General features: G+C 38.8%; 1 protein-coding gene across 1 annotated transcript in view; it reads right to left on the bottom strand.

Annotated features, from left to right (window-relative positions):
* Positions 1-20,472, bottom strand: part of BABAM2 (BRISC and BRCA1 A complex member 2) — a 343,534-nt gene that overhangs the window by 307,962 nt on the left and 15,100 nt on the right. Inside the window, exon 3 of the mRNA XM_079792681.1 lies at positions 7,335-7,411. Within this exon, the coding sequence (XP_079648807.1) occupies positions 7,335-7,411 (77 nt within the window). The remainder of the gene's footprint in view (positions 1-7,334; positions 7,412-20,472) is intronic.

The following is a 20,472-nucleotide window of genomic DNA, read 5'->3' as shown; positions in this document are numbered from 1 at the left end:
ATAGTCAAAAACTGGAAACAACCTCAAATGTCCTTTAATAGAAGAATGAATTAAAAAACTGTGGCCTGTTCATACAATGTTATACTAGTCAGCAATAGAAAGTACTAATATAAGGGATAATATGGATGAATCTCAAAAACATCATGCTGAATGAAAGAAGACATACACAAAAACTATCTATTATATAAATAATGAAATTCTAAAACAAGAAAAACTGTCTTATAGTTTCAGAAAGAATAAAAGTTCGGGCAGTGGGAAGATGATGGCAGAGGACTGACTTAAGGAGGGAAGGAAATGTTCTTTATCTTTGGGGAATGAAAATGTTATATATTTTGACTGTGGTGAAGTAATTAATATAGGTATTTACAACAGCCAAAATTTATGTAACTGTACATCTAAAATAGGTACATCTATATTATTAATAAAAGGCCCATGGCCGTAACTCCGTCACAACCAAATGAGAATCGGCTCTTGTGGCAGGCAGGGCGGGGCATGAGCTACCAGCAGTGGAGAGTTACGGCAAGCGCCCGGGGCATGAGCTACTAGCGGCAGAGGGTGGGCCAGCAAGCTATGAGCAGGTGGAGGGTGGGGCATGAGCTATGAGTGGCAATGGGCAGGGCGGCCAGCTGAGGCAAGCGGAAGCGAACTACTGCGTGCTGGGCCTCTAGTTTTATTAGATGTAAATTATACTTCAATAAAGTTAATATTAAAAAGTGGGCTATAAATATATATCTCAGAATTACTGTGTGATTAAAGGAGATAATGTGTTTAAATAAACCTTTATAAAATAAATGCTCAGTAAGTTAGTTTAGCAATTTATCAGCCACATTTAATAAACTATAATCAGCAAAGCCAAATTTATTTATTTTTATATACTTAGCTGTAACTAAGCTGACTTTTTAAGTTAATATTCATTGCTATTCTTAAAATTTTTTTAAACATTCCATGAATTCAAAAAAAATTCTGAAATACCAGAACAAAGGAGAAATAATGTCTAATCCACAAAATTAGCACTTCTTACTTGCCTTTCAATGAGCATTTTAGAACATTCACTAAATCAAAGGTGACCTGCCTCCCTAATTAGCCTCTAAAAATACCTTGAATGCTAGATAATAATCTTTAAGTAAATGAATCCTTTGAAAAGATAAAAATAAAGTAAAATTAAGTAAGCTACCAAGGAAATATAATGCCTCTCAGCATGATGCAAAATACTAAATCCACTTACACAGTGTCCAACTTTTTACTCAGCTCAACTGTTACAAGTCATAGTAAAAATGGTTAACTCCTACTCTCCTTGCAGGTGATCTTGGAGACTATGTTTGGCTGCACGAACACACACATATCAGCCAAACCACTTTAGATAGGATCAAAATGAAATTTATTTCAATATTCAGTAAGGCAGAAGCTCTAGAACACTATTTGCAACGTGCCTATTAAAATCTTTGTATATGTTTGACTATTGTTTAATTAAATGGTGCATGCCATTTAAATAGCAGTTCGAGATTGGTTTAATTTCATTGTAATTATTCTCCAAAAAAATACAAACTTACATTCAGTGATGTGTTATCAAAGCCTCAGAAATGAATGGTAATTTTACACTGCTCCTCTGAGAACATAGGAGAGAATGTATTATCCAAATCATAATCTTTTTTTTTTTCTTTTCAGTTTTTCCTCTGGAATAGTCAACTTCAAAATCTTTGGAGATAATTTTTTGGCATGACTTCTTCACTGTCACAAATGGCTTTGAAATAGTCATCATTCCCTCTCAGATGATAAACAATAAATAGTATTGCTTCTATTGTTAAAGATAAAGTGGAAATGTCTACAGTTTCATTTGGAAGCTCTTCGGAAAGAATTCCTGAGACAGTGCAACAGATGCCCTCTCAGAGTACCTGCCCAAGCCCATGCTGACCTGTGCTAAACTGGCCTCTAGTAACCAGGCTGTTAATACATGACCCAGAACTCTTGGCTAAATGACTGGATCACCGGTGGGCACCCAGCTCAAACTGCCAATCAGGCCCTCTCTCCGAGGAATTTAGATTCCAAGACCATAGGCAACCTCTGGTGGCCTTGAATTGAGTCACCACTTAAGAGGCTCAGGAATTGATTTCTATTCTATGTGAAGAGAAACAGAAATCTAGGGGAGTCAGGGTGAGGAGAATAAAGTGACAATAGAATATGATGTGGGAGAAAGAAGACACAAAGACACAGATACTGACTGGCTACTATGGTGTCTACCATCTTTCTGGAGTCCCTGGTTCCAGTGCCTATGAGGAGTGGCTACACTTCCTACCCATGAACACCATGGAATTCACTTAATTTCTTAGAGAGACAAACAAAAAAGCCTCTTTAATTTATGTTTATTCCAATAGGTTTCTTATAACCAAACAGTCCCTGATTAAAGTAAATTGTTAATATGAAAAATCGTTTTTAAAAAAAGATAATTTCAAATTTGAAACCAGTTAGCAAACCATTTGCTTTACCAACCACAGACTTGACTGATATACCAGTAACTTACAGTATTTCAACCATCTCTCTTTATAGTTACATAGTGTTATTTAACCAACTTGTAAAACTGAAAATACTTCAGAGTTCTCTCACTTCCTCATCAAACCCCATCATTGCCAGATCCAAAGAATGAAGATGGTTCATTCTTTCCACTAATACTTACTGAGCCCCTCTAAATGCCAGGCAATACACCAGAGATTGGAAATAAAATATGATCAAAACAGCCTATTCTCTGCCTTATTTAAATAGGGTACACAAAACACAAGCATAATCTCTTCAAAAATTAAGTGCTGTAGATCGTGACTAGGGTGGCTATTTTTTACAAATATGCATTTATATGAAGCTCATTGAACTTCCTCTGTGCATTTTACTACAACTGGTAAATTTTCACTCATTTTAGTGGCACCATCATAACATGTATTTTATTTAAACCAACCATTGGAAGATGTACTTTTCCAATCCTCTTTAAGTACCAGCTGTCTCTTCTACAATAATGAAATTCCAGAATTTCTCTTAAATTCAGGTAGCCTTTGAGAATCTTACACAACGTTGTAACTCATTCACTGTCCCAACATTGAAGAGTTGTCTCTTCACATTAATAGAGCTGAGTAACATCATTCCTAATGTACTGCAATCTGCAGGTCCTTTGTGTTTCAATTACTTCATTTTGAATGTGGGTAATTCTTGTAGGAATCAATTCATGAATTCATGGGTAGAAATATACCCTCCCCTTTGTCTTTCATTCTCAATATTCTTAACTGCACAAAATGTCCTTCATTCACAGATAAACGTTTATAGAAAACTGTTTTCTAATATATAAAATATTCTAAAATATAAGATTTAGTTGTACTAGTATGCTATTTTCACTGATCTGCTTTGAGAAAGTAGAGTAAAATATATAAAGACAAAATTGACACAGACTCCAAATCTGCAAAGTACTCTATGTCCTTTCTGTTTTCTGTACTGTTAAAGAGCAATGTTCCAGTTACAAATTCCTTGCATAATAAATAACTTCTAAAAACTGAATTTATGTTGGTAAAAGATAATATAACTAGCAGAATGTCACATTCTCTTTAACACTATACTTCAAACAACAAAAATCTGAACACAAAGATTAATTTATGCATGAATTCATTTCATTTCTTCAACAAATACTTAATTGACTATCTTTACTGTGCGAGGGATTGAAGATGTAACTTAATAAACAATACCATCTCCATCTCCAACTTCATTGAGTTTAAAGTTATGAAATAAAATTACCATAAGCTCCAAATAGTTTGATTCAGCCTTGGTTAAAATTATAATTTAAGTCACACATCATAACTTTTCAATAGGATTTAATGAAAAACTTTATATAAAGTTGTATACTATGATCAATGCAAGACCCACCCTCCCATTAAATGATAGTGAAGAAAGAATAAGATAAAAATCCAAAACAGGAGAGTGAAGAGGAAGAAGAAAGAGTAGCAATCGGTAGATGAGACATTTCAACAAATTCCTAGAAGGCAGAATGCAGATGGAAGAGTAGTAGTTGATGAAACAGGGCAGAGAAAGGTCTGGTTGCAGTAACATGAGAAAGAGGCTACTGATGAGCAGGAAGCCATCTGTCCTGGTAAATCCATAAAAACTTGTGGTCATCCGGTATAAGGAGAGGCAAGAATGAGACATGGAGCTAAGAACGGGGAAATTTATAATTAAAAGCTCCACAGGGAGCCTGACCAGTATAGCTCAGTGGCTGAGCATCAACCTATGGACCAGGAGGTTATGGTTCAATTCCCTGTCAGGGCACATGCCTGGGTTGCAGGCTCATCCCCAGTAGAAAGTGTACAGGAGGCAGCCGATCGATGATTCTCTCTCATCATTGATGTTTCTGTCTCGTTCTCCCTCTCCCTTCTTTTCTGAAATCAATAACAATATATAGTTTTTAAGAAAAGCTCCACAGGAAATATTTACTGTTGAGGTAAGAAATGTCCAAACCTGTAGAAGATTTTTATAAGTTTACTTGAGTGAAACTGACAACATATGCCAGGGAGCAAGATCTCAAATGCTCGCACAGAACAAGAGTTTTGCAGCTTCTTTTATGCATTTGAAATTAAGGTACATAATGAAGACTGAAGAAAGCAAGGAGGGGATAGGATTACAGAATAGTTAACAAGATTATGTGTTCTCTTGAAGTTTGACACCCCCTTAGAGGATTTCAAAGGTATGTTCCTAGACGCACAAGCACAATGGACAGGCTGGTTTAAAATATTTCACTATAAAAGTTACAGGCCTAAATGATACTTTAGACCAGATTAATTTAATTGATATTTTTAAAGAATCTCATCCCAAAGCAGCAGAATATATATTCCTTTCAAGTGCACATGAGCCCAGCATTATTTACAAAAGCCAAGATATGGAAGCAACCTAAGTGCCCATCAATGGACGATTGGATAAAGAAGAAGTTATACATATATATCTTGGCCATGAAAAAGAATGGAATCTAATCATTTGTGACAACATGGATGGACCTAGAGGGTATTATGCTAAGTGAAATAAGTCAGAGAAACATAAGTACCATATGATTTTACTTATATGTGAAATCTAAAGAAAATAAATGAACAAACAAAATAGAAACAGACTCATAGATATATAGAATAGACTGATGGTTGCCAGAGGGCTGGGTGAAAAAGGTGAAGGGATTAAGAAGTACAAATTGGTAGTTACAAAACAGTCATAGGAATATAAAGTACAGCATAGAAAAAAATCAACAATCTATATATATAAAAGCCTAAGTGACTGTCCAACTGTTCGGCCATCCAACCAGTAGCTATGATGCGCACTGACCACCAGGAGGCAGATGCTCAACACAGGAGCTGCCAAGCTGCGGTGACTTAGCAGCTGCAGCTCTCAGGTGATGCACCCTGGAACCAGAGAGGAGGGAGCCCAATTCCGGGTTGTGTCACCTGAGAACTGCCCTCTCGCAATCTGGGACCCCTCAGGGGGTGTCAGAGAGCCCGTTTCAGCCTGATCCCTGTAGGTCAGGCCAAGGGACCCCACCAGTGCACGAATCTGTGCACTGGGCCCCTAGTGTTGCAATAAATGTCTAACCACTATTCCATACCCCTAAAACTAATATAAAATAATATTGTATGTCAATTGTAATTGAACATTTTAAATATAAATAAAATAACGTTATAGGCCTGGGGCATAACTATCCACCACAACCTGCCCAGTTAGGGATTTATAATCAGATCACCCTATAAGGTTACCCATAGAACCCCATTTTTCATCCACAATACCAACCCTCTCAAAAAATGTCATGGTGGCCAGATGTATAACTCCAGAAAAAATATGCAAGGAATTTTCTCAAGAAATAGAACAAATTATTTAAGGGAGAGCTACAACAATTAAACTCTAAAATATGACATGTAGGGGTTCCTCATACCAATAGCTAGCCCACCATTAACCCACACACTCAGTGAGCCCAGCCTATACAGAAGTACCAATCAAAGTTTTATTATCTGTCTTAAATATAATTGGACATAAAAAATCACCTTTTATTTTAAGAAAGGCTATAGAATAACAGAGTGGGAAAACAAATGATAAGCAAATAAAAACATAATCCCTGAGGAGTGGGGGAGGGGGGAGGGGTCAGAATTAAGATAATTCAGAAAACTTTAAAAAAAACTTCTATGTCCTTTGAAAAATATTTAATTGATTTTAGAGAAAGGAAGGGAGAGAGGGAGAGGGAGAAAGAGAGAGAGAGAGAGAGAAACATCAATCGGTTGCCTCCTGCTCATGCCCTGATCAGGCATTAAACCCTCAACCTGGGTATGTGTCCTGGGTGGGAATCAAACCCATCACCATATGGACAATACTCCAACCAACCCACACTGACCAAGGCTGAAAACTTTTAAGATACTGTATTCATAAAATAAGAACAAGATGTTGTGAAAGAAACAGAGAGCAAGAGTAAGAAAGAACTCTTAGAAATTAAGACACCTAATTATGACTGTGGCAATAAAAAATTATCAGAAGAGCTCTAGAGGAAAAGTGGAAGGTTGGAGGGAGACAAGAATCCGAGTAAATTATTTGAGACTATGTTCCAGCAAGATAAAGGGGTAACCTGTTTACCAAGATATAATTATACAAAACAGATTTCTCAATACGTAGATTCTACAAAACAAAGTCAAATCCAAGAGAACAACAAAGGTAAATCCCATGTGACAACTGTGCAGGAGCAGGCCTGCAGAGCAATCATTCAAGCAATTTATACACAGAGTCCAGAGACAATTACAGATTTAGAGTAAATCATGTTATCAATCTTGACAATGCAAAGGAAAATAATAGAAAACAAAAGTTGGGAGGTAAAGGGCAGGAGTTATTATCTTCATCTTACAAAGGGGGGAGCCAAAAACACTGTAGTTAATTCGAAACTAAATAAAAGCATACTACATGTTCATTGTCACTGTAGAGAGATTGTGCTTAAGTAATAACAGTGCTAACTCTGTGCCAGGCACTTACTAAGAACGTTTACAGGCTGTTCATTTAACTGTACAACACAATGCTTTAAAGAATCCTTAAAAAATGTAACCAACACAGGAACCAATAGTGATGATACATTAAAGAGGAGGAAAAGGGAGAGTTAAAGGATGAAGTGAAAACAGGCTGATGCTTCATGTATCAGAGGAGGAAGTCAAAAGATAATAATACCTAAAATTGATAAGTCAAGAAACAGAAGCACAAGCATATTATTTAACTATATAGATCATCCCCAGAAGAACTGAACCCTAAAACAATTTCTGTAATGTACATTTTTAATAAAACAGTCATCACTGACTTACATTTTAATGTCTCTCCAGCGTATGGTATATGCAGTTTAAATCGGTCACAATTGGGTCCAGGAGTCAGTGACGTGCATCTTTTAAAAAAAGAAAAACAAAATATTTTTTTAAACCCCACATATTTAAGATATTTAACAAAGTAAATAAAAAGTGATTTATAAATAAAAGATTAATACAATGGCTTACAGAACAAAATAAAAGCCCATAGTGGTCATGGAGGCCAAGACAGTAAAGACTAGCCCTAAAACAAATAATTCATTATCTCACAATAAAATATATACGCCTTCTAACAACAAACACCAACACTGCTTCAGTTATTTCTCTCAAAGAAATGTATTCTTCTTCTAACATTGGTATATCGTCCAAAAGAGGTCTGTAGTCTTTGATGCCAAGAATTATAAGAGTAACTTTATGGTCACATTTTAAATACAGACTCTTAGCTTTCACTCAGCACTAAAAAGAGCCCAGGCCCAGCTGGTGTGGCTCAGTGGTTGAGTGTTGAACCAGGAGTTCCCGGTTTGATTCCTGGTCAGGGCACATGCCTAGGTTTCGGGCTCAATCAATCCCCAGTGTGGAGAGTGCAGGAGGCAGCCCATCAATGTTTCTCTCTCATCATTAATGTTTCTATCTCTCACTCCCTCTCCCTTTCTCTCTGAAATCAATAAAAATATTTTTTAAAAAGGGGAAACTTAGTGAAAAATGTGAATTATGATTGTTTTCAGCAAATGCTACTTTATTAAGTACCTATAATAATGAAAAGTAAAAGCTGATGAAACACTGCCAAAAAGAGTGTTCTACCACACGTTTTAATGAAAAGAACATTATTTTCTCAGTAATAAGCATAAGAACTGTATACATGTACGTCAATGACACAAGAGGGAACAAAGCTCTTATAACTTGATTAAATAGGCTCTACAATGTGACACTACTGATTTATTTAGCAAACTCTTTAAGTAAATAAACTCTTTAAATAAATAGTGAAAGGTAAATTTGGATTTGAATCCTCTTTAAGTCATTACTAGGTCCTAGTTACTGAGATCATTAAAGTCCCACTATAAAGAGAAAAAGTTGGCAATTTCACTGCACTTTATATGGTTATAGTGACAGCTGAGAATTAATCTGGATTAACACAGCTAAAACAAGATATAATATAACCCTTTAAGACATTAGCATTTTTAAGACAATGCAAAATTAAGCAAAATAAATGCTTTCTAATTTAATGCTAAACCTATTATTTCACATATTTTCTGTAAAAAAATAATGATTCGAACCATATCTATGCTTCAAGCAATCTAAAAAGAACAAAGTAGATGGGTCCAGGGTTCCTTCCCTGAGTCTACGTCAGCTTCCTTTCCCCAGACTATTAATTTACCATTTGGCATGTTCTCCTACACAGCTTCCTGTTTTCTTGATAATGACGTTTGTGCTTAACAATATTCAACATCAGCTGAGAAGGAAGTCTTCAGCTTTGGCAACCTAAAATAACAGGTGACCGTGAAATAAAATAGGCTCAAAGACCAATAACTGCCTGTTAAATAACTATTAAGTCATAAATTAAAGTGAATTATTGTTAGCTGATGTTCACCACATTTTCATTTTACAGAATTAATTTATTTTCTCTATCATCAATGATTCCACTCAGACTAAATCAGTTTTAGAATTATCAGTTTCTACACTGAAACACAGCAGTAAAGAAGCTAGAAAACTGATATGGACTATCTTAACAGCTATCAAAATAATCTATAAAACAAAATTGCACTAAGGTAGATTATTTACAATGTTCTCTAGCAGAATGGAACTATCTACTTGATGACATATGATGTTCCTAATTCACCAAGTATATCCTCTATATTTCTAGAGCCTGAAATCTATTTCTAGGCCCTACTAGAAAATGATGGATTCAATTCTTCGCATAAGATTTCAAAATGCCATTACCAAAATAAGTGACTCAGCCCAGAATGCTTTTAAAATTATGAAAATAAACTATTTTTTAAATGTGTTTGCCAGTTCATGTGGCATCCAGTGTAATTCCCAGTTTCTATGCTATTTCTCCACTTATGGATGATAGATTTCCAATCTACTTCAGAGTAGGGAGTATTTTTAAATGTTAGTAAGTACTCCTATAACAGAATTGAGGTTTAGATTAAGTGTTGTTTCAGTAGGAATAATGGGCTCAAATACTATTTTTAACAGTTAACTAGTAGAGGGAAAATCTTTTAATTTTTTTAGATGCTTAGGTCATTCATGTTTAAGCTTTCTTCTCTAATATGTGCATTTAACTCACTGTTAACAGAAGAGAAAATTAATAGAAAATTGCAAGATAAAATTCACACCCATTCATGATTTTTAAAACTCTTTGCAAATGAGGATAAAAAAGAAACTTCTTTAATATGATAAAGGCCACCTACAACAACATCATACTTAATAACAAAATGTTAAATTTTTCCCTTTGAGATAAAAAAAATGAGACAAGGATACTGTGGACCCTGACAAAGCAGATACCTACTAAGAAGGGCTCCTGGTGGTTAACTGGGCTCAAATGTTCAAAAACAGAGCCCAGCAGCCATTTCTATACAGGGGCCTCTCTTGCAAACTGCACTTCACAGAGAAGCCTGCACTTAACTGTCTGCCTGCACTGTGTCTCTGCCAGCTGAGCCAGCCCTTATAAAGGAGTTTCTGGAATCCTATTTCAACCAATAGGACTAAAGCTTTCCCCATCCAATCAGAGCTGTGAAGCTATATCCCACCCCACCCCCCATCAACAGCTTAACCAACCAGAGCAGCTCCATTATGACCAATCAAGAAAGTACCCCTTGGATGAATCAAACCAGGAGGATTTGGAGTCCCCATCTGCATGAGGACAGACCAGCCAGGGACAAGGGGGTGAGCAGCTCTGTCTATACAACCCTGTAGCTCTAGAAGCACACTTTCCCTTTCCAGTGGGGAGCAGAGCTGTCTAGCCAGAGAGGGGCCTACTCCCAGGGCTGCCCCACTACCATGCTGTATCACAATTGAGCTGTTTTACACTTAATAAAGTTTCCTTCTTCACTTCACCCCAAATTGGATTCATATTGGTGTTAAATTGGTGCCAACAACCATCGATTGACAATACCTACCTGTTCTTATCACTGTTATTCAACACTGTACTGGAGGTCCTAGCAAATAGAGTAGCATGGGAAAATAAGGATGTAAATACTGAAAAGGAAGAAATGAAACTATATTTTTTGCAGATAATATGACTGTGCATGTAGAAGTTTTTAAATCTTCATATGCATTACTGGAAATAATATGTTTAGCAAAGTTGTTAGACAAAGAACATACTCAAAAATCCACAGTACACTGCATAAATCTATATACCATCAACAATCACCTGAAAGATTAAAAACTTTTAGAAAGATGCCATTGAAAATAACATCAAATGATCAAATCTAAAGAAATAAATGTCACACAAAAAAGTGTAAGGTATCTATTTAGGAAGCAATTTTTAAGAAGAAAATAAAGAAAAATAAATAAACGAACACAGACATATGTTCATAGATTAAATTAATCTGGAACCTAAAAGGCAGATTCATAAAATGTTAATAACAGCAGCATACTTTGAAATAGCCCCAAACTGAGCAATTAAAATGTAATTTCAAACTAGATCCCCAAATGCCCATCAGCTATAGGATAGGGAAATAAATGAGGATACAACCATAAAATGAAATATATAGCAATGGAATAAATAAATTATACCTACAATCAACAATATAGATTAATCCCATAAACATATTGATGAATGAAAGAATAAATACTGTATGAGTCCATTTGTTTAAAGTTCAAAACCAGAAAAAGCTATAGTGCTTGTGTACTGATAAAAATTTATAGAGCAGCAGGAAAGCGATGACTGTAAGTCAGAACAGTGGCTTATCTATGGGGAAAGAAGGGAGCGGTGACTGGAAGAAGACACATAGGGGGCTTTGGGGGCATTGCCAACGTTTGATTTCTTGATCTAGGTAGTGATAAAACAGATGTTCAGGTTTTGGTATTAAGATGCAAGAATATGATTTCCACTACCTGTGTTTCAACAAGCCCTCCAGGTGACTCTGGTTCACACTCAAGTTTGAGAGCCACTGCTTTAAATATGCACTATGTCTGGGCTTAGTAATAAGCACAGTAATTAATGCCAGTGGATCAACATAGCCACCTGTATATGCAAGTTCACATTTTCCTTTCTATGAGGGGTTGATGATGGTTCTCTCAATTATTCAGTTACCTTCAGCATACTGTGATATGCTACATGAATGTAAGAAATCTATTGCCTAGTTTTAACTATACTAAAGGACTTAAGAAATGAATAAGTGGCTTAAACTGATTCTTGCAAAGAATCTGTGGCTAGAAAATGATACCAACAAGTACAGGCAAATCTTAAGATGGGTGGAATTGAAAACTAGTCTTATGGCATAGCGCATGCAGCCACTGTTGCATTTCTTCCATTAGTATTTATATATTTTTAAAGATTTCTTTTTCAGGTATGACAGGTGAAAATATCACATTATAAGTAACATTACTAGTATGGTGTTGCTTTTTTCATCTTATATCATTCTTCTTAACTTATATTTTACATATGTAAATAAATATATTTTATAATTAAATAAATATAATATGCATGTATTGGGGGTTCATTAGCAAATTATTTGAGGTGCATAATCAAAAAAGTTGAGATTGCTGCTATGAGTTAAAGAAAGGAGCCCATTCTCAGGAAACTGTAATCAAAAAAGAAAAATCAAACTTATGAAAGTCAAACAAGGCACAATTTAAATAACACTTCAAGACAACCATAGATACAAGTCTCAAAGCAATTAACATGATTAACTGACAAATTAGTGGTTAAAGAAAATAAGCACAATAGAATCTGAGAGAGCAGAGAAACCAGTTTTATCCAGGGTAATCAAGGAAGGGTCACTGAATAGGACTGGCCTCTAATAATGAGTTGGATCTGAACAGGCTAGGAGAAAGAAAACTATTTACCCGCAATTGTCCTTAGATAAAGGATAAATCCAAGGCGACGAAGATATTCTGCTAGACTGAAAGCTCTATAATAAAATAGACTTAATTACACTTAGAATCCCTCAGTGCCCAGCAGCATACCTGCTGGCCCACAGGAAGCACCTGATAACTAGTGCATAAATAGCACAGGTGAGCAAGTGGAACTGGAGAGGACAAGCACACTCCAAGGTCATGTCAAAGTCAAAGCAAATTACATAAATGCCCTGCACTGACTCCTGTTCCAACTGTGGGAATGCTAGTAATTCTTACATTAATAAATACTATAAGAAATCCCCAGGGCCCTAGCCAGTTTGGCTCAGTAAATAGAGCATTGGCCTGTGGACTGAAGGATCCCAGGTTCGATTCCAGTCAAGGGCACATGCCCAGGTTACAGGCTCGATCTCCAGTAGGGGAGGTGTAGGAGACAGCCAATCAATGATTCTCTCTCATCACTGAAGTTTCTCTCCCCCCCCCCCCCTCCCTTCCTCTCTGAAATCAATAAAAATGTATTTTTTTTTAAAAGAAATCCCCAGGGACAAGGCCAACTTACACACTATTCCTATTCATTTGATGTACAACATCCTAATATATAAAAAGGCAAGGGCCATCACGACCAAAACAATCGAATGGACAACCGAACACAGGCTGCGTGGGGCAACAAAGCTGGCAGGGGGGTTAGTGAGGGACGACCAAATGACTGAACAGCAGGCTGCGTGGGGCGACCAGGCCACCAGGGGAGTTAGGGGCAGTTGGGGGCGACCAGGCCAGCAGGGAAGCAGTTGGGGGTGACAAGGCCAGCAGGAGGGGCAGTTGGGGGCGACCAGGCCAGTGGGGGGGGGGGGGGTAGCAGTTAGGGGCAACCAGGTCAGCAGAGGGGGGCAGTTGAGGGCGACCAGGCCGGCAGGTGGGGCAGTAAGGGGAGACGAGGCCAGTGGGGGTGGGGCAGTTGGGGGTGACCAGGCTGGCGAGGGGGGCAGTAAGGGGCAACCAGGCCAGGGGGGGAAATTAGGGGTGACCAGGCCGGCAGAGGGGGGCAGTTGGGGGCAACCAGGCTGGCAGGGGGAGCAGTTAGGGGTGATGAGGCCTTCAGGCAGAGGTGGTTAGGAGTGATCAGGCTGGCAGTGGGGGGCAGTTAGGGCGATCAGGCAGGCAGGCAGATGAGCAATTAGGAGCCAGCGGTCCCGGATTGTGAGAGGGATGTCCCGGATTGGAGAGGGTGCAGGCTGGGCTGAGGCCCGCCCCCCCCCATGCACGATTTCATGCACTGGGCCTCTAGTCATTTTATAAAAGTAATTTTACACTAAACACTTAACTTGCTCAATAAAAATATTCTTGTAACCTTTTTAGGCCACCATTTTCATTCCTTGACATGAAACATGTACTAAATGGATGTACTCCTTAGCCTCTGCATTCTGGGACTTTATATTTCATACTAGAGGCCCAGTGCATGAAAATTCATGCACTGGAGGTGGGTCCCCCAGCCTGGCCTGACTCCTCTCACAGTCTGGGAGCCCTCAGGGGCGGAAGGCAACCCAGCGATCAGGGGAAGGTGACGCCCCATCACACCTCTGCTGCTGCCCCAGTTACCTGAGCCTCAGGTGGCCCTGGGCGGCTGGGCAGCCACCATCCGAGGCTTGCCTGCGCCTCGGGCCAGCCCTGAGCAGCTGGGCAGCCACATTCCAAGGCTTGCCTATGCCTCGGGCCAGCCCTGGGCGGCTGGGGGGCTGAGAGGACTGGGGGACTCTGGAGGCAGGCACGCGGGGTGGGCCCAGCCTTGCCGAGCACTTGCCGCCCCGTCAGGGCTGAGGTGACTGGGTGCCACCATCTTGTGGCTGCAGACGCCACCATATTTGAGGGTGGGGCAGTCAATTAGCATACTCCCTCCTTATTGGCTGTGGGTGCCGCCATCTTTGAGGGCAGGGCAGTTAATTAGCATATTCCCTCCTTATTGACTGTGGGTGCCGCCATATTTGCGACGGCATGAGGGTCAATTAGCATATTCTCTCTTTATTAGATAGGATCATTTGGATACAGTTGACCCCTGAACAACACAGGTTTAAACTATGTGGATTTTTTTCAATCAATACTGTAAATATATTTTCTCTTCCTTATGATTTTCTTAATAACATTTTCTTTTCTCTAGCTTACTTTAATGAATGAATATAATATATAATACATGTAACATACAAAATATGTGTTAATCAACTGTTTATGGTACCAGTAAGGCTTCCAGGCAACAGTAGGCTGTTAGTAGTTAAGTTTTGAGGGAGTCAAAAGTTATATGTGGATTTTTTACTATGCGGGGAGGTGGGGGATTTGGTGACCCTAATCCCTGCGTTGTTCAAGGGCCAACTGTACTATATATCTAAACCCCAATCTTAAATTCCTGTTCCTTACAGGGAAGGAATGGAGAGCATATATCTTGGCATATAACTCAGATTCTCAAGGGAATGAACTAACAGAGTTTTGATCTCTTTTTCTTTTGGCTTTCATGATATGTGCTTTATTTATGTTGGTATCTCCACAGTGCCTCACACTTACTAGGTGCTCAATATATGCTTTCCTTTAAAAAATAAATAAATAAAATAAATTTGAGTAAACATGAACAGTACAAAGGGAGGGTACAAAAAAGAATTGGATTGAGACCTAACAAAAAGATTTCTTAACACGCCAATGGTTTGCAACATAAAGCTCTGTCCAATATAACCTCAGGGAATGAACTTCCAGAAAACTGAAGAGAACAGTACTCTATTCCACACTGGTCAAAACCATTCCTTGAACATTTCCTTCATTCTAGGTCTAACACTTTAAGAAGTACAGAGACTAACTGGATCCCACTCAGAAGAAACCAACAACGATGGTGAAAGATCACAAATCACATAGTATAAGCAAAAGCTACATGCAGCCTGCAGAAGAGAAAAATACAAGGCATAATAGCTATTTTCATTTACTTGAAAAGTGCTGTCTCATGGAGGACTAATTAAGCTTGTCCTATATAATACCAAGAAGTGAATAAAAAATGGTTTCAGGTTAGCACAGGAAAGCACTTTCTAACAGTATTAGCTGCCCAATGAGCAGCCTTGTGCCTCAGGGTGTTTCCCTGTGACATGAGAAACCTAGGCACAGATTGGGCAGTCACTTGGCATGGAAGTATAAGGAGGGGCTCATATATCACATGGTGGCCATCAAAATTCCCATCGTGAAATTCTGTAATTCTAGCCTAGATTAACACAGTATTACACAATAATAGAATGTCTAAAGCCAACACCAGTTCTTCATTAAGTTTTTAAAAAGAAATAAATTCTACCATGAACTACATAAAACAAATTTGAAATGGCAAATGATCATATTTTAACAAAAACAATGTGATAAAAATTGACTTAATATGCCTAGCACAGTCATTAAAAATCTTCACCAACCCTAGCTGGTTTGGTTCAGTGGATAGAGCATTGGCCTTCAGACTGAAGGGTCCCAGGTTTGATTCCAGTCAAGGGCACAGGCTCGGTTTATGGGTTCGATCCCCAGTAGGGGGCATGCAGGAGGGAGCCGATCAATGATTCGCTCACATCATTGATGTTTCTATCTCTCTTCCCCTCTCCCTTCCACTCTGAAATCACTAAAAATATATTTTAAAAATTAAAAAAATAATAAAATAATTAAAAATATTCACTGATTACAGTTATATTTTCTAAGTGATAATTAGCCATATATAACTTTAATAAGCAAATAGCAAAAAAAATTTTTGATCTTTAAAATGCGCAGCAATAGGGGAAGATGGCAGTGTAGGTAAATGACTGTACTCACTGCCTCCCACAACCACATCAAAATTACAACTAAAATATAGAACCACCATCATCCTGGATCATGGGAAAGCTGGCTGAATGGAAGTCCTACAACTAGAGAAGTAAAGAAGAAAGCACACTGAGACTGGTAGGAGGTGTAGAGGCACGTCGGTGCAGCTTTTTTAATCAAGAGGGAGATAATCTCTGTGGAGGCTGCCCAGAGGAGCAAGAGTTCCCAGACCCAAACCAGACCCACAGCCCAGGGTCCCATAGCTGGAAAAAGAAGTCCCTACGGGCAGTAAGAACTATGGGCTGTAAAAACCAGTGCGGATTGGGGCTCAGTGACACACAGGCTGCTGGAGACCCAGCTGTTCCTCTTAAAAGGCCAGCACCACAAACTGAACTTACAAGGTCCTGCTTCCTCTGAGCTCCAGCATCAGGGTGGGGCTCTGGGGAACACAGACAGATACGAGGAGGAAATGGATTATCTGGCATCAGGGCAGGAACTCAGAAGCAGCTTTCTCCCAGAAGGAGGTGCTCGCAGGGATCATTGTTCCTATGCTGGGACCTCCCCAGTCGCAGGGCTGACTGGCAGCCATTTCTGTTTACTCTGCCCTGGTGATTCCCTAAGACCCCGCCTCACCCAATTTACAACCCCACTCAAGCTGCGTGCAGCAGCTTTTTCTCAGGCTGTAATCTCTCAAACAAGCTGCAGTTTGGATCAGGGAGCTCCAAACCTATCAATAAAAGGCCCAAGACCTGGCACCAGCACCAGCCTGCCTTGCTCCATTGCTGGGCATCATCTGGGCACTTCCAAACCTGATACAAAGAGAAAAAATCTGCAGATCTCTCTGTAGCTCCTGCTGGGTAGCCCTAGGCAGTGGCTGACTTTGCACCTCCCTGGAGACCCAAGAGCCAGTGTACCCAGTGGTTAGTATCAGACATACCAGATTACAACTCTACACATCCATAAGAGACACACTCAAGGGGCAGACTCAGTGAGCACCAAAGCTCCACAGAAGCAAGTCCTGCTCCATAGGGGTGTCTCCTGCACAGCAGATTTCCCACCGTAGTCGCAACTGGTCCTCACAGCCAATTGGCCTGCAGGTCAATTCTTCCCAGTGACACCAACAGCAATCAAGTCTCAACTACAACAAGACTGTGTTCACAGCCCACAAAGGGGTGCACCTAGAGCTCCCAGCTCAGATGACTGGGGAGGCTGAGCCACTGGGTCCTATAGAACACCTACTACACAAAGCCACTCTATCAACTCAAGGAGACATAGCAACTCTACCCAATACATAGAAACAAACACAGGGAAGCAGCCAAAAATGTGTAGACAAAGAAACATGTCACAAATGAAAGAAATGGAAGAAAGCAAACTACTGGATATAGAGTTCAAAACCATGGTTATAAGGTTACTCAAGAATCTTCTAAAAAAAAATAGAAAAGGACCAGTCAGAAATTAAGCATACATTGACTGAAATAAAGAACAATATACAGGGATTCAACAGTAGAGTAGAGGATTCTGAGAATCAAATCAACAATTTGAAATATGAGGAAGCAAAGAAACACCCAATCAGAAGAGCAAAAAGAAAAAAGAATCCAAAAATATGAAGATAGTGTAAGGAGCTTCTGGGACAACTTCAAGCGTAACAACATTCGCATTATGGGAGTGCCAGAAGAGAAAGAACAAGATATTGAAAACCTATTTGAAGAAATAATGACAGAAAACTACCGGGTGAAAGAAATAGACTTACAAGTCCAGGAAGTCCAAACAAGTGGAACCCAAAGAGGATCACACCAAGACACATCATAATTAAAATGCCAATGGCTACAGAGAGAATCTTAAAAGCAGCAAGAGAAAAGCAGTTATCTACAAGCAAATCCCCATACAACTGTCAGCTGATTTCTCAAAAGAAACTATGCAGGCCAGAAGGGAGTGGCAAGAAATATTCAAAGTGATGAATGGCAAGGGGCTACAACCAAGATTATTCTACCCAGCAAAGCTATCATTTAGAATTGAAGGTCAGATAAAGAGCTTCACAGACCAAAAAAAGCTAAAGGAGTTCATCACCACCAAACTAGTATTATATGAAATGTTGAAGGGTATTCTTTAAGAAGAGGACGAAGAAGAAAAAGAAAAAGATAAAAAATTTGAACAAAATGGCAACAAATACATACCTATCAACAATTGAATCTAAAAATCAAGATAAACGAATAGGAAATCTAATGAATAGAATAAACTGGTGAATAAAATAGAATCAGAGGCATGGAAATGGAACAGACTTATGATTCTCAGAGGGAAGGAGGTGTAAGGGCGGGAAGAGATTAAACAAAGAATTTTATATGCACACCAGAGGCCCGATGCACAAAATTCGTGCACTGGAGAGGAGAACTTCAGCCTGGCCTGTGCCCTCTTGCAGTCCGGGACCCCTTGGGGGATGTCCACCTGTAGGCTTAGGCCTTCTCCTGTGTTGAGCATCTGCCCCCTTGTGGTCAGTGTGCATCATAGCAACCAGTCATTCTGGTCATTCTGCCGTAACGGTCACTTAGGCTTTTATTATATAGATATGCATTTATCTATGGACACAGACAATAGGGTGGTGAAGGCCTGGGGTAGGGCATTAACCAGATGGAGGGGAGCAACATGGGGGAAAAAAGAGGGACATCTGTAATAATTTCAACAATAAAGATTAAAAAACTAAAAATAAAATCTGCATGAATAAAAGAAAAGTGTTCACAAAATGAGACTGTATTGTAAACATTTCTCCTTACTCAAAAGCCATGTGTACTAAGTACAGCACAGGAAACAGAGTCAATAATATTGTAATAAGTGTGTATGATATCAGGTAGGTATTAGACTTATGGGGGGATCTCCTCATAAGTTATAGAAATGTCTATTTGCTATATACCTGAAACTAATGTAATATTGAATGTCAACCATAATTGAAATAAAAATATAAATAAGTAAAAGTCATGCTTCCTTGATATATATACAGAAAACATAAACAAAGAAATAATGCTCTCTGATCCAACTAACTGAAAATTTTTGTAATTTTTGTAATTTCAAGAGAAGTCTCATTCTTATAACCATCTATCATATTTGTTCTACTATATTTATTATAGAAGAAAAAAATACAGTATTTCGGATTATCCAAAGTGTAGTTAGGAATTACTTATTACTAATGTACTACTGTCTAAACCAGGGATCCTCAAACGTTTTAAACAGGGGGCCAGTTCACTGTCCCTCAGACCGTTGGAGGGCCGAACTATAGTTTAAAAAAAACTATGAACAAATTCCTATGCACACTGCACATATCTTATTTTGAAGTAAAAAAACAAAACGGCAAAAACACCTGCATGTGGCCCGCAGGCCATAGTTTGAGGACGCCTGGTCTAAACTCTGAGATAGAATTCTAAAAAGGTCAACTCCTCTAGACGGTTAGACTGAAGAAACCCTTCTAGAACAGTGCAACTCAAAGTGGAGTCCATGGACCAGTGCTGGACTATAAACTGTTACTAACCACAATGAGATAAGCACAGAAATTGAGAGTACGAATTTAGAAACTTTTATAGCAATTTGTAAAAGTAGCTTTAAGTCTTATGAATCCAATATTTAAAGCTCAGCTTTGTATTTCATGTATTTTTAATTTCATTTTTCTAGTAATTCATTTTTATTGTATTTTACAAAAATATCACTTGGTGACAGATTGGAAATTTTTTAAATTATTTTTAGAGAGACAGAGTTAGGCAGAGACAGAGAAACATCAATTTGTTGTTCCACTTATTTATGCATTCATTGGTTGATTCTTGTATGTGCCCTAACAGGGGATCAAACCTACAACCTTGGCATATCGGGAGCACGCTGTAACCTACGGAGCAGCCCAACCAGGGGCTAAAATTTTTTTTTTTTAAATCCTCACCCAAGGATATGTTTTCACAAATTTTGAGAGAAGAGGAGGGGGGGAGAGAGAAGCTGGAGAGAGACAGACAGAGAGAGAGAGAGAGAGAGAGAGAGAGAGAGAGAGAGAGAGAGGAATGTGAGAGGGAAACATTAATCAGTCTCCTCCCGTACACTCCTGACCGTACACTCCTGACCGGGGATCAAACCTGCAACCCCCATATGTGCCCTAACGGGGAATTGAACCGACAACCTTTTGGAGCAAGGGATGACACTCGAACCAACTGAGCCACCCGGCCTGGGCTGAAAATTTTTTTAAACATTTAAGCAACTTTGGTCTTTCACCAGAGTTTTAGAACACTTCTCTAAAGAGCCTTTAAATGCTGAATGTCCTTGAATAGGAAGATAAACTGTTTTACTTTGC

Source organism: Cnephaeus nilssonii (assembly GCF_951640355.1).
Source record: "Cnephaeus nilssonii genome assembly, chromosome: 15".
In the NCBI taxonomy this organism is placed as follows: domain Eukaryota; kingdom Metazoa; phylum Chordata; class Mammalia; order Chiroptera; family Vespertilionidae; genus Cnephaeus; species Cnephaeus nilssonii.
Note: the sequence above shows the minus strand (reverse complement) of the source record. Positions and strands in the feature narration are given on the sequence as shown.